At 37.7% G+C, this 15,274-nt stretch overlaps 1 protein-coding gene across 1 annotated transcript in view; it reads right to left on the bottom strand.

Moving 5' to 3' along the window:
* Nucleotides 1-532: 532 nt before the first annotated feature.
* tpd52l1 (tpd52 like 1) overlaps nucleotides 533-15,274 on the bottom strand; it is a 37,202-nt gene continuing 22,460 nt past the window's right edge. Inside the window, exons 5-6 of the mRNA XM_078212811.1 lie at nucleotides 7,387-7,447; nucleotides 533-3,695 (exon numbers count right to left, since the gene is read on the bottom strand). Coding sequence (XP_078068937.1) covers nucleotides 3,570-3,695; nucleotides 7,387-7,447 — 187 coding nt within the window. The 3' untranslated portion in view covers nucleotides 533-3,569. The remainder of the gene's footprint in view (nucleotides 3,696-7,386; nucleotides 7,448-15,274) is intronic.

Raw genomic sequence — 15,274 nt, 5'->3', positions numbered from 1 at the left:
TATACATTTCCACAAAACCAACTGATCATTCTGAAATTTCTGTACTTAACCCATATTTATCTACAACCCCATACAGTGCATTGTTAGGATGGCATAGTGGTTAACACTGCTACCTCACAGAGCCAGGGACCTGGCTTCGATTCCCAGCCTCAGGTCACTGTGTGTGGAGTTTGCACATTCTCCCCATGTCTGCGCGGGTTTCCTCCGGGTATTCTGGTTTCCTCCCACAGTCCAAAGATGTGTGAGTTAGGTTGGTTGGCCGTGCTAAATTGACCCTAGTGTCAGGAGATTAGCGGAGTAAATGTGGGGTTACGGGGATAGGGCCCAGGTGGAATTGTGATCGGTGTAGATTCGATGAGCCAAATGGCCTCCTTCTGCACAGTAGGGATTATGATATTTCAAATTATCATATTTTCACTTTTTAAAACTAAGCTGCCACTTCTCCCCTAAAATATACAGATCTGTATATATCATTCCCGGTCATCATTTCATTGTGCCAAAATTCTGCAGTCAGTGATGTGACAATGTTTTTGCTCTGGTATTTATTTGCTGCAACCAGCCAGATTCATCAAGAAAAATAACCTAGACTATTTAATGTGCAATCATACGGAACAGACAGGCTTGTGCAGGTATCAGAAACATTTAATTGTATCTGTCTCCTCGTTCAGTTCAGACGTGAGGGGCTGTCACAGATTATGACGGATTGCAACAATGGTGTATCCTCATCTTTACATTCGTCAAAATGCAAATATTTCCTGTTTGCTTACACAGAAACCTAAAAAATCCCAAGTTAACACATCAACCTCCAAGACATCGGTACACATTTGACAACCTAACACAAGCAAGCAAATACTTATTCAGCTTTGTTAACGAGATGAATTTCAAAAGAATTAGAAAGTGTGCCTGAGACAGAGTTAACAGACTCAATGGAACGTTGCAGCAAATGACAAATCAGCATTTAGGAGGATAATGTTTAGAAATCAACCGAACAATTGGACTGATATAACACATTATTCGTAATAGTTCAGCTGACCTGCTTTTTGCACCGTTTCCTATTTTCTTCCATGCAGGGCCAGTTCCTAGTCTGAAGGCAAAAAAAAACTACATATATGCAGCCATTTCCCAGCTGGCACATGTGTGGAGAGCCCGAGGCTTATCGCAAACTGGAGTTCCTGACACTGGACTTCAAATTAAGACAAGAATTTGTGTTTCTTAATATTCTCCCATTACATAATTTTTTACATGAATCCCCCCTCCCCCCCCAAAAAAGAGGATTCGCAAGCCACAGTTCGGGAACCACTTTTCTGGATACATTCAGCCATGCGGTTGACTCTTAATTGCCCCCTGAAATGGCCTAGCAAGTCCCTCAGCTCAAAGGGAATTGGGAATGGGCAACAAATGTTGGTCTTGCCAACCACATCCCATAAAAACAAGTAAAAATAAATCAGATTTGAGACATCAGGCATGCATCATCCACTGTTGTCCCACTTTCATAGAGATCAGAACATATGAATAATTTCCAGTGCAAATAATAAGATGCGTTAATGAAGAAAAAGTTTTCCAAAATCTTCAAATCCAGGAAGCTGCTGTCCTCCTGCCTAAATTAAACACAATTCAAAAACCAGTTTTAAACAGAGAGTGATTAATAACGATTGTTAAATACAGTAAATTACATTGTGCAATGCAAGCCTAAAAAATGACATTTGGTTAAAATTAAAAGCTTTAAAGTAACTTGGAAATTAACAAAATAATGCTAGACCTGAGGTCTACAGTAGCATTTCTGCATTCATGCCAAAAAGGAAAATATTTTCAAAACATTTTATTGACAGTGAATTTGAATAAATGTGTTGGTTTCTTCTGTATCATTAGCAAATGTGTTCAAACTTTGTATAAGTCTGTGCTACAGCTCTGATTTTATCCAGTAACTGGTGAGGCACACTGACCAAGAATGTCATAAGTTAGCATTGAGTTAGCTACAAGTCTGACACTAATTTAGCCTCAGAACCTTAGGAAAGCAACTATGGCTTGTGTTGTGGATTGCTATGTAATTGGGTTGTTAAGTAAAGAAACAATTGCCAACACTTGCATGTAAATCACGGCAATTTGGTTGAGGTACTGGATGACAACTGGTGCTCATAGAAACTTAATCTAGCAGTGGCTTTCAGGAAAGTGGAGGAAATAATCAATTTTTTGGACAGGTTTTGAGACAAAATATGTTTCAAAGTTTTAAGTCATCTTCCTTTCTTCCTGAAAGTACAGAAAGGGCTTCCTGGCACACAATACTGAAATCTTGCTAAGTGCCAAGAGTTTATCCAGCATTTTCTGTTCTTATTTCAGATTTCCAGCATCTGCAGTATTTTTCTTTTATTTTACTGCTTAAGTACTGCACTAGAGTCCTGGAATGGGACTTGAACCCAGAATCTTGCGAGTCAGAAGCAAATATGCTGTCAACCGAGCCACAACTAACTCAAAGGATTGACATCTTCATTTCTTCCCTTTGCAACACAATACTGAAAGCATTAACTATCAATTAGTGAACACATACAAATGTATTTGATTTATAAATTAAATTTCTCTAAACAAACTTCTTTTGCAGGATGGTGGGGAGAGGAATCTATTTTGACAGTGTTAATGATGTTTTTTGAAATAGTAATACTAGCAAAGATTTGGAGATTTCAGATCGTAACATTTTCATATGCACTATAATAAATAAAAATGTTTCTCAGTTATAGCAATCTTGGGGATGATTTTAATTTCGGTGTTGATTTTTCTAAGATAATTATCTCTTGATTGCTTCCCTTTCTTCTAATTTCACCTGGTGAATTTTGAACTAAAACTGGACCACAGAGTAGATAGTAAGTGCTGAGCAATTAATCTGTATTGCTGCATAAATTAGTGTCCATCCTGAGTAACGCCATAAAAAACAAATCCATGTAGAGCTTTAACATTAAGTAAAGCTAATGTAACATTCAAAATATCATATATTCTGATAATTATGATTACAGTATCTTTAAAGTGCTTCAAAGTATCAAACACAATGCCAAATTATTTTAACAGAATAGGTTGATTGTAGGGTTCATTTAACCAATGTTGTAAATAGCTAATTCTACTTCTAAATACTTAATTTTATAGCCTTTCACTTCATGACCATCATCAAGAAGTTGCAAATAGAGGTGGTATCAAGAAATAATTTCTCATTTTTTTCCTACAACACCTCAAGCTAGAATATGATACATTAAGTCTTCAAAATAGGGCTTTATAAAACATTTCTTAAAACAGGTTTTGTTTAAAGCATATGTAACTCGACAAACTGTTGCAATGCAAGCACAGATGAAGCTCGGAATAAAACTATGGAATAAGCTCTTTATAAATATAGTAAAGACATAGTCAAAGAATAAAAGTATAAGAAACAATTTTCTATTGATAAAATGTAGAAAATTTTTTCTGTTTTGAATAATTCCAGGTTGTCTTTCCTAATATACTCAGGAGAGACGGGTTTACTGAATTTTAAATAAAATCTAGTAACACCAAGATTATACATTTATATTTTCCAGTATTAAAGAAAAGATTTAACAAACTCCAAAGCCCTCAGTTGAATGATTTGCTGAAGTTGATTCCTGAACACTGGCGTTGGCAGTAGAATTCAGCACATCTTCAAAATTTCCACTTTTTTGGGTCGGCACACCAACTTTACACTAAACAGAAACAATATTGAGAAATTAAGAAAAATCCACAGTATCAGAGGTTATGCCTACTGATAACCTCCACATAACAGCAACATAGTTTGATCAGTCTGAAGATTTAAATATAACATTTCATCAGCTTACTAGCTACTATTTTTTTAAACAATTATAGATAAACAATACATCCAAAAGTGAATAATGGCATCATCCACAGAAGGAAAATCCAGTAGTTTGAGTCAGTAGCTAGAAAGAAAGGAGACTAACTTGGGGTGATAATTATACCGGGAGAGGTGAAAAGCCAAAGACCAATGAAAATATGATTGAATACAAAGTGGTCAGGAATACCACAATCATACTGGCTGTAAAAGCAGCACACACTGGTTAGTGGTAGCATTGGACATGATTGACCAAGTAATCTTAGACATCGGGGGGGCGGGGGGGTGAAAGACCGAGAATTCCGAATAGCCTCAAGAATTCCAATTTAGCAATCCATCTGTTGAGCACAAGTTTTCCTCCAAGGTTATTGTTTATATTTCTATTCCACAATAAGTTCAGAATTTTTTTAAAAACTGTGAATGACATATTTTTCTTTTGAAAGCACACCTCTGAAAATTATTTATATTTTGGCTCTGTACAAATAAGTGCCGAATAATCTTTTAACAGGGACCCATTGACCCTGTTCATGTAAAAGGAACTAATATTATCACTCAACCATTCTATCTCTTGTGGTAATTTTACCGTGTAACAAATCTTTAAAAAATGTGGATCAATATCTTTTGATGTTTATTAGAGCAAAACTACTTGTGTAGAGCAAATTGTGCATTTACATAAAATTAAGGTCCAGCTCCCAATCTGTTGGTGACTTGTCTCTTGTCAAAGGCAAGGAATCTAAAACAGGATATATAAAAAATGACAAGACTGGAGCTATGCAGTCAATTTAGCAAAGAGTACTGGAGATATTCAGCAGCTCAGACAACATCTGTGGAGAGAGAAACAGAGTTAACGTTTCAGTTCCGTCACCTCTCATGAGGACACAGAATTGTTTAGAAATGTAATAGGTTTTAAGTAAGTCAAAGGGGGAGAAGGGGTTGTAAAAATAGTAAAGAGGTCTGAGATAGAGTGGAAGACAGGAGGTAAAATGACAAAAGGTTTTTCTATTCATTTGCTTTTGGGCAGCAGCTGCTCCTTCTGCCATTGATACCATCTCTGGATGCATCTTTTGTATCTTCACTAAATCCATTACCACTCCATTTGGCCCTGCACCATCAACAATTTTGTCATTTAATTTCTTCCATCTTCAACCATATCACAGTCCTCCTCTTTTAAGCAATTTCTTTTCCAACCTGTTCCTTCTCATTTGCTTAAAACCTGTTACATTTCTAACTTTTCCCAGTTCTGACAATAGGTCACAGACCTGAAATGTTAATACTGTTTCTCCATAGTTGCTACCAGTCCTAAGTTTTTCCAGCATTTTTGTTTTTTTATTTTAGATCTCCAGCATCTGCAGTTGGTTTGTTTTTATATTTTTGCTTTTGTATTGTGGCAGTAGTTACTCTCTTAAAATCAACCTAATCTTGGAAGCGCAAATTTGCATTCAATAAAAAACCAAGAGGTTCCAGATTTGATTTGTACTCTTTGCTCAGCTGGTTGAATATAGAGCCGCTACATTAACCATCAGGAGAGCAAAAAAAAAATCCAGAATTCACATTCTCAATTATTAATGATTTTTACTGAAACTGCAGCTGTGAACATTCACTATCGTAGCATCAAACTTGGATTATCTTCTCAAAGTTAATTGCCTGCCAACGCAGTAGATAGGAATCTGATTATTAACTGGATGCCTATAGATTGAGAGGGGGGAATATGCAATGAGACCTTGGTGTCCTGGTACATCAGTCACTGAAAGTAAGTATGCAGGTGCAGCAGGCGGTGATGAAGGCAAATGCTATATAGGCCTCCACTGCGAGAGGATTCATGCACAGGAGCAGGGATGTCTTGCTGCAGTTGTACAGGCCCTTGCTGGAACCTGGAGTGTTGGTTTTTGGTTCCTTTTCTGAGGAAGGATGTTCTTGCTATGGAGGGTGTGCAGCAAAGGTTTACCAGACTGATTCCTGGGATGGCGGGACTGACATATGAGGGATTGAGTCAGTTAGGATTATATTTGCTGGAGTTTAGAAGAATGAAGGGGGATCTCATATAAATTTATAAAATACTAACAGACTAGACGGAGTAAATGCTGTGTCATGGATATGCCTAGTAACAGCAGGAACAAGAATTTCACAAGGAATGTTAGGATGTGAACTGCCCAGCAACAGGTCAAATCTGTCTAGCGACAGTAGTAGCCAGCATTCAAAGGAGATGATGAGATGCAATCTTTACCAGTAATGAGATTAGCAGGAATCCAGACAGAATCAGAGGGGAAAATAAAAGAGGAACCAGGGTATAAGTACCTACACCTGCAGAAGCAGGCAGGCATGGTAACATCTGCTAGCAGGGCAGTTTAACATTTCAGATCCTGAGAGGCAGTTTACATCTAAGAAATCTTAGAGCCAAGTTAGTCCAGAAACCTTCGTAAAGGCAGTGTAAGTATGTTCATTCCAGGAAAAAGACATTTCCCAGACATGATCATGCACTTTGTATTGTGTGGTAACTATAAGCTGGATTTGACTTATAGATTGATTCAATTTGGATGTTGTTGGGAACAGGAAAGTCTAAAGGAGTTCAGGGATCGCAGATATATCTTGGAACAAGAGGTAATTACTATATAAACTGCATGTGTTTAAAGATTTATTTATTTAATTGTCTTAGAGTATTATTGTCCTATTTGTGTGAATCTGTCTTTTCTTTAATTTAATAAAGTGTCTTTAGCAACTGTTACATGTCTTTATAAAATAGCTAATATTGGATCGGCCATCCATTAGAATTTCCCCTAATTTTCATTTCCACTGAGTCAAGTGATTAGTGTTCAGAATGCCAAAATAAATTTATACTGACCTTGTACCAACTCAATACACCAAGATATCACTTAGGAGTACTCAGTTCAGTCCTAATCATCTTACTAGGAAAATAACAGAGACACGGGGGAGAGAGAGGAGAAGATTTACATGGATTATACCAGAAATACATGGGCATACTTCTAAGAAAAGGCAGAGGGGCTCTTTACAAATATGAAAGGTTTTGATAGAGTGGATAGAGAGAGAATGTTTCCTCTTGTGGGGAAGAACATAACTAGAGGCCATCTATATAAAATAGTCACCAGAAATCCAATAGGGAATTAGAAGAAACTTCTTTACCCAAAGAGTGAGAGAATGCGGAACTCGCCACCACAGGGAGTAATCGGAGCAAACAGTACAGATGCATTTAAGGGGAAGGTAGACACGCGTATAAGGCAGAATTGGAGTAGATATTACAATGGTAGATTTAGGTGAGAAAACATGGAAGGAGGCTCAGGTGAAGCATTAACACTGGCATTGACTGGTTGTTGTGCCGGCATTTATCATGCCTCCTCTAAATGTGGGGCTTAATTATTTTAATTAATTTTGAATAATGAAGATGATGTATGAAATTTCAAATGTGCTCAGGAAGATGAAAGTTGGAATTCTAAATGCAACATAACCAGATCAAACCACATTGATCGGCTAGGTTTAAGAGATATGCAGTGCTGATACATTCCACCACCAAATTATGACAACAAAACCTTTACCTTCAGGCTGCTAACTGTAGTTTCCACCCGCTCCTCAAAGGACTTGAATGTAGGAGAATTTCTGTGGCAACAAGAAACACAATGATTTGTTTTTGTGTTTTATTCACTTAGAGTTACGGTAAATGGATCACGCATTTTGGCACAGATTTTATAAATATTAAGTTTTACTAATAATCACATTTTATGTAAATTAGTCTTCCACACATGTTTCTAATTTATGTTGGCAGGAAACAGCACTGATTGCATGTTTTTTTTTAAAATGTTGAATTCACTGTTAGTGAACTTCCATGTAGTAGTAGGTCAAGAAACTTTCCAACGGCTGAAAGCAAGTTACTGCTTATTGAAGAGGTGCACATTACATTAAACTGATAGAGCCCAAGCATTCTAAAAATACAGACACAACTGGTAATATTTAGAGACATAGTTAAATGTATTTTAAAAACAGAACACAAATTCAATAGGAACCATAACTAAGTAAACATGCAAGATAACAACCATAAATTGCTCTGTTTGGCACGGTTTCAATGATAACAGTAGCCAAAAATTATGGTTGTACCCTATGCATACTGTAAATTAACCAGCTTTAGGACCACTTGTAAAGTATAATGACTAGTGTGCTGAACTGATAAATCCAGATGATACGTTCAAAATATACTGTTTGCAATATTATTGAATAAATGCTTAATATGTTTGAGTGGTGTTCCTCTGTTCACTATTCAATGGATTTGCAAACCCATTAAAATAAACTCAGCAATGTCCACATTACAGACAAAATAAAAGTCCTATGACTTTATTAAGATTTTGTCTGTTAGAATCATCAACCAGGCTAATATTTAACAAAATATATTTCTTATTCCCTCTTCCAGCTTAAATGCTTATTGCAGAACCTGTGGTACTAGTAGGTGGTTCCAAAACCACTGCAGTGGAAGATCAGGAGAAAGGCAGTTGGACTAATCAAAGCCTTATTTTCTCATTGCGTTAATTGCTACTGCTACCATCCTAAATGGAAAGTGCAGTTTCAAGCCAACTAAAAAGCTGGGTTTAGGTTAAATGGGCTTCTTGACCTTGCAATGTTAATAATTGGCAAAATGGGAACGACTCGAAACCATGCATTTATTGCTTCCTGCTTGTTAGAATTAATGAAGTTAAAATACATATTATCTGACTACAAATATTAATTCACTTCCCTGACATCATTGGGCCATGTAATTCCTCCAAGCCAGTTGCCTGGCTGTAATTTTATTATCAAAGTAAAATTATTCCAATAAACATCAAGTGTGTTGGAGGTAATCATAACTTTATGTTTGAAATTTGAAGCAGCAATTGAAGCTAACATTTAAATAAGGGGGAATAAATCTTAAAATTTTACAAAGTCCAATGCAAGTAAATTGACTTTGTAATTCTCACACTGATCTGATTAAATCTACCCTGATTTACGAGAATCAACCCCTCCATTCGGTTTCTCATATGTGAGAAAAAAAATGTTCCCAAGTCTCTCACTAAATCATTAAAAAAATTTTTTACTTAATGCAGTTCAAACAAATCTCACGGCTAAAATTTAGTTATGTCCCGGTTCTTTCAACTCACATCACATTACCTCATAGCTGGCAGACTAATTGAATGCTGCACAGGGTAACTGGTACATGAAGCATTAAAGAAAGAAAAACATTGAATGTGCTTAAGTCAAGCAATAAGTGTAGAAAAAAAGGCCACAATTAAAACATTTATTAAATAAAGCTATTAACATTTGGAATACAAGCAGTGACATATACAAGAAAATATTACAATCTGATACCACATACGTAAGGAGGCTACTGTGTCTGTATCTGCTGTGTCTGAGCAATCCAAATTGAATCCCACCAGTCCACACATTTCCTACAGCCCTGTAGCATGCATTGCTTAAGTTGATAGCCATCCAGAGAAAGGTAATGGTCTATTTATTCTTAAAACCTTTCACAATTTTAAAGGTCTCCTAAATCTCTTCTTAGCCTGTTGTGCAGTAGCTCCTGTGGAAATAGTGTCCTCATAAGTATAATTTCCCCATTCTGATTAATCTATAATCTTAATGTCAGTTTAATAAAGGGGCACAACACATTTATTATTACTTATTAATTCTTGACCTCTGGATCTCCATTTATAAATTACAGAACTTAATTGCTTTAAAATGGTTTTATCTACCTGCACTTATATTGTTCTGAGATTATGTGGGTCTCTCCATTCATGCACATTTTTCAGCACCTTTCCTTTAAGTGTATACTTCCAATCTTGGTTTTATCTTCCAAAATGTATTACTTCATTCATTAACACGTTAAATTGTTTCTGCTAACTGCCTACTCTATGAACATGTGTCTCACTGAAATCACTGACCACCCTCTTCAATGACTGCCAAATGTGAATTTTGTGTTCCTTTTATTGCTGTTCAACTCTATTGATGAGAGATAACCAGTTAGAAAAATGATGTGGAGATGCCAGCGTTGGACTGGAGTGGGCACAGTAAGGAGTCTCACAACACCAGGTTAAAGTCCAACAGGTTTATTTGGAATCATGAGCTTTCGGAGTGCTGCTCCTTCATCAGGTGAGTCACTTGATGAAGGAGCAACGCTCCAAAAGCTCGTGATACCAAATAAACCTGTTGGACTTTAATCTTGTGTTGTGAGACTTGCTACAGTTAGAAAAAGTAACACATAATTGCTTTACTTGCTGTAATGATGCACCTTCAGAGACTTCATTACTGAACAAAAAAAAAGATTCACCTGCATGGATCTACAAGAGCAGCATGTCTGCTGCTAGTTCTAAAATGATTCTGCTTAAGTGAACTCCTCCTGCCGGGGTGATTCCCCACTCTGAATCCTGATGGGTCACCCAGGCCAGGTGACCCTACTCTGCTGCCCTTAAAGAGACAATCCACATAGTTTGGTTTCAACAGCCAGTTTCTTTGACCGAAATAATTCCCCTCATACACACTCTGAGCTCATCTTGTTCAAAAGACTCATGTCTTGCTCCCCTGACCCTATTCCACTAAACTATGACCAGCTAACTTGTCTTTCTGGCCCCCAAGTCAGCCAACAATGTTCATGGTTCTCGCTCCTCAGGTTCTGTCCCCTTTCCATCTAATCTGCCATCATCACCCTCTCCTTAAAGAAAAATCTTCACTCTATCAACCCTGCAAACTGCCATTCCATCACCAAATTCCCATTCTTCTCCAAAGTCCTTAACCTCCTAAATCCAACCAGAACTTCATGTTTGAATCCTTCCAAACAGGTCTGCATCCCTGCCACTGTTCTGAAACAATGCTTTAAAGTCAAAAATGACATCCTATCTGACTGTGATGATGACAAACTAGCCCTCCTCATCCTGTTTGCAGCCTTTGACATGATTTACCACACACCATCGTCCTCCAACTCTCTGTTGATAAGCTGGGGTGGGGTTGCACTTGCCTTGTTCCATTCTTATTTATCTAGTCATTATCAGGAGTGCATTGGCTTCCCCTGAAGTCACTGAATTACATAATTTTTAGATTTCTGGTATCCAGGTGGCATTCTTACCATTAAAAATGAAACATCACTTTTAAATTATGTCCAAAATTTGTGGGTCTTAGTCCTTGCCTATTTCTCATCTGCATGCTATCCATCGGTGACATCCAAAGACAAATTGTTGGCTTCCACATGTACCCTGACAACACCAACCTCTACCTTCCCATTACCTCTTTCTATTCCTCTATTGTCACAAATTGTCTGGAACATGAGAACATGGGTCTTAGGAGCAGGAGGTCAGTCAGCTCTTTGAGCCTGCTCCGCCACTCAATAAGATCATGGCTGATCTAGTTGTGGTCTCAACTCTACTTTCCCATCTGTCTGCCACCTCCATAACCCTTGACTCTTCTGGTTTCTGCTTGTCCAACTTCCTGTACAGGATGACCAAAAATTCCCTTAGTTTTAATACAGGAAAGACAGAGCCATGGCCTTCGATCATCGTCAGAAACTTGATTCCATAGCCACTGTCTCCACCCTCTATTTTTGAAAAATGGGTAAAACTTCCAAATGTTGATATCTGGAGAAACTTGGCATGCAAAGTACATAGAAAGTTAGAATGAAGGTTTAGTAAACAATTAGGAAGGTGAAAGGCATGTTAGTCTTCATTGCAAGGAAACTGGAATACAAGTATAACGAAATGTTGCTGTAACTGTATAGAGTTTTAGTTAGACCACACTTGGGAGTACAGCTTATCACTCAATACCCCTGTCTCCTGTATTGTGCTAACCCTCTGCAGCGATACTGGAATGTCCTCTCTGGGACCCTATGATTGCCCAAACTAAAGGATCTCCATTTTGACCTCTCCAGCTGAATCCAAAGGAACGCACGTTTTACAGTCAGCACTGGCTTGGTTGCAGGAATTGCCAGAAAAATTACATATTTAGGTATCAGTCTCTGCCTTTGGGCTCCACTCCAGATTTTTATTCAGGGTTCATTCCTTTAGTCTTTACCTTTTCTGAGTTATCCACAAGGCAATGGAGCTATCCATCCATAGCTAGTAGTTTGGTTCATGAGTGCGAGGACATGTCCATATGCCATGCTATGTCTCAGGGTCAAAACTCCTCAGAGTTCCTCTGAAATTTTAGCCTCAGACCACCAGGAACTGTGATTAACACTTCCAAATCATCTTCATTGCTAAAGGTGCCTCCAAGGAGTTTGATTTCCTTCATTCCTAGCAAACATTTTTACATTCAACAAACATTAACTCTCATCAAGTCTATGCCCATCTTAGATTTGGAGGCTCTACTCATATCTGGAAAGGATATTTTTCTTGCTGTTAGATTCAATCTCACTTTACTGCACTCTTTTTTTCTATTTTATTTATACAATTATGATAGAAGGAACAATTTATCACCATTCAAATGCACAGCATCATTACAATTCATATTTTTTGGATGCATTAAAATACATGCATGAACAGGGAATTTTCTAAGGGAATTTTCTACAGGCTAGAACTGTTCGGCGAGAGATGAAACCAAGTGTCAACATAATTGCTATATCAGTTAAAAAACTGATTACTGCAGACGTTGCATTTCTTTTTACCATTAGATCCATGTTTGCTTTGTACTTGATTTACTTTGTATATTAAATGGTGAAGTATGAAAGAGCTGAAAGCAGTAAATAGCTGCAAAGAAAAGCACATGCAACAAACAGCTGACACTCAAAATAAACACTTTAAAAAGCTTACAATAACGTATCATGTCCGAGAAGAGTCACAACACAACACAAAACACTGACTATGCAATAAAAGTGCATATACGAGGGGTTTTACAATCCCATCATAGGCAATCACAGCACTGTAATACAGGTAATCTAATTACACTTTTTACACTATGCCATGGGTTAATACTTCCTCTAGCTATGATGATTTAAGCTGCTTTGCCCAACAGCCGTTTTTGCTTCATCCAGGAATCTCCACAAATGGGGGAATAACTTAAAAAGGATCCACAAATAAATCTTTTTGGAACATTACTACAAGCACACACTGCTACCTGGGTGTATAATTTTAAAGCGTCTGATTTACCAATCGTGAGAGTTTAAAAATTAAACTAGAAAGAAAACAGGAGCTGAAGGTCAGACAAAATGTTTTAAATTAATCTAGTAACTCGCTAGGAAGATTGCAAGTTTGATTTCTGATGTAAAGATAATTGTAGCCTGGTGAAGCAGTTGTGATGCTATTGATCTCTGTACCAAAGTTCAGGAGAGAAAATGGTGTGAATTCCTACTCCTCATCAATAACAAGTAATCCTGCTGGAAATGTCATTTCCCTTGTGTGGATTCTAGGTGAGGCTAAGATTAGGTTCAGTTGTGATGATGCCCCCAACCCCAATATTCACTATCAGAAATCATGGGCAAGCCCACCTCTGCATGGCCATTAAGCCCTGATTTGACTTAACAGCCATGAGGCTTGAAATGCCCAAGCAAGAGAGGAGGGGGGCATGATTAGGTGGTTGGAGAGTGGAAAAAAACAGGCTTGATCACTGTTGGTTGGAAGGGCTTTGTTGGGCATATGGCATCCAAACAGGAGGCACACACTACCGAGCTCGTAGCCAGGCCACTAGGATTTACAGTAGCCTTGCCATGTGGCTTGGTCAACTCCCGCCACTGGTAAAAAAAAACAGCCATGGTGGGAGGAGACACTTAAGGGCATCAATTGGCCCAAGAGTTGGCAAGTTGTCTGACACCAACTTCATGGCGAGTAAAATTTCAGCAGGTTGGAGGTCAAGACACCATTCCACCTGAATTTTACGATCCATATCTCAGTCCACACCTGTGACGGAGTGGGATTTTGAAAGAGTGGGTGGGCATGAGAAAACTAATGGGAGTAAATTTGCAAAAAACCCATGAAAACTGTGGAACATTAGCATCCCAGGCACCATTCCTACTTATTCAATTCGAATTCTCACATTCCAATGTATCATGTAGTTATCAGTTAATGAAAACTTAAAAAAAGCTCAGTACAAAAATGATGGATGAAAACAACACTTAGAGCCCAGATGAGAACTTGATGCTGTATGCTAGGTTGCCATACAGAAAATAAAATCATTCAGAAAGAAATGTCAAAAAGGATATATTGTGGTCAACCCTTTGTATATGCACTAGTTCATTAAACAGAATGAAAATGTGGAATTGTGTGTCACACATCCCTTTCCATGTTGGTATCTTAAAAGACAACTCAACATGTCCAAACTATTTTAATCTCACCTGCTTGGGAGCAGACGTCTGAAGTAATATAAGCTACAGCAAAACAGTTAGTCAGTTATGGATATCAAGCAGCACAGATAGTGTACTAACAGATGCAATCACTAGAGTAAAACATTACTAAACATGAAGGAGTAAAACATTTGCAAAGATCGCAGACTTAAAAAAAACATATTTGTTCTAATTCCCACAGAGGCCGACAACTTTTATAAAAGGTATTTGAATCCCAGTGACCTCCAGAAAATGTTACAAGGTTCCAAGTTATAGAAGTTTTACTGTAATAAACAAGCTAAAAACAAGATTGACCAAACACTACGTTTGTAGGCAGCTTATACTCTAAACTAGAGAGAAGTTTCCCTACTTAACTTTTAAAACAACCCAAAATTCCCCAGTATGGTTGTACTTTACCCTATCTCTTAGGCAGGCATTTTATTTTCCCGGAACCAGTCCAAAGCCATTCCTTTTCTCTCGCCCAAACTAGGCAAATCTTCCTGGAGATCCTCACAAACTTGGTCTCTTCCATCCCAGCACGAATTCCCACCCTACTTTCAACATTGTGGAAAATAGGGTCAGCCTTTTCCCTGCTTCTAATTTTTCTGTACTCTCTCTCAGATTCTTGCAGACAAACCTATTTCTGTCAAGTTCAATGATATCTTAGAAAATCCTGTAACATGATTACTACATTGGCTTTCTATGGACTCTTCCCTTCCCAAAGCCCATCTTCCTGATAACGTGAATCACGTGGACCTTGTATTTATGTAGAAATATTAATTAGCTATTGTCTAGACTCCCAACTCCATTCTATTTTGTAACTGAATAGACAATTTAAAGTATAACTGTTACAAAACCTGATATTCATTAACTCTTCCCTGAGAGATTTGGAGACTAATAGTCTACCCTAAATCAATACAGATGTTTTTGCCATTGTCTACAGATGTGAATATTTCGCAAGTTCTCAGCAAATCTCTTAACTTGGGGCCCCTTTTGTCCCCATAGCAACTGAGCCACTCAGGCCTCTGGTTGGATAGAATTCAGAGCAGGTCACATGGCACCCTTCATTCTTCCATTTTACATTAAATCAAATTGCCTATCTCAAAACATAAGAATCTTATAAACTTTGTATTTCAAACATATTATAAATTAAGGTATTGCAT

This window comes from Mustelus asterias, chromosome 5 (genome assembly GCF_964213995.1).
Source record: "Mustelus asterias chromosome 5, sMusAst1.hap1.1, whole genome shotgun sequence".
NCBI classification, from domain to species: Eukaryota; Metazoa; Chordata; class Chondrichthyes; order Carcharhiniformes; family Triakidae; genus Mustelus; species Mustelus asterias.
This window is presented reverse-complemented; position numbering and strand designations above follow the sequence as displayed.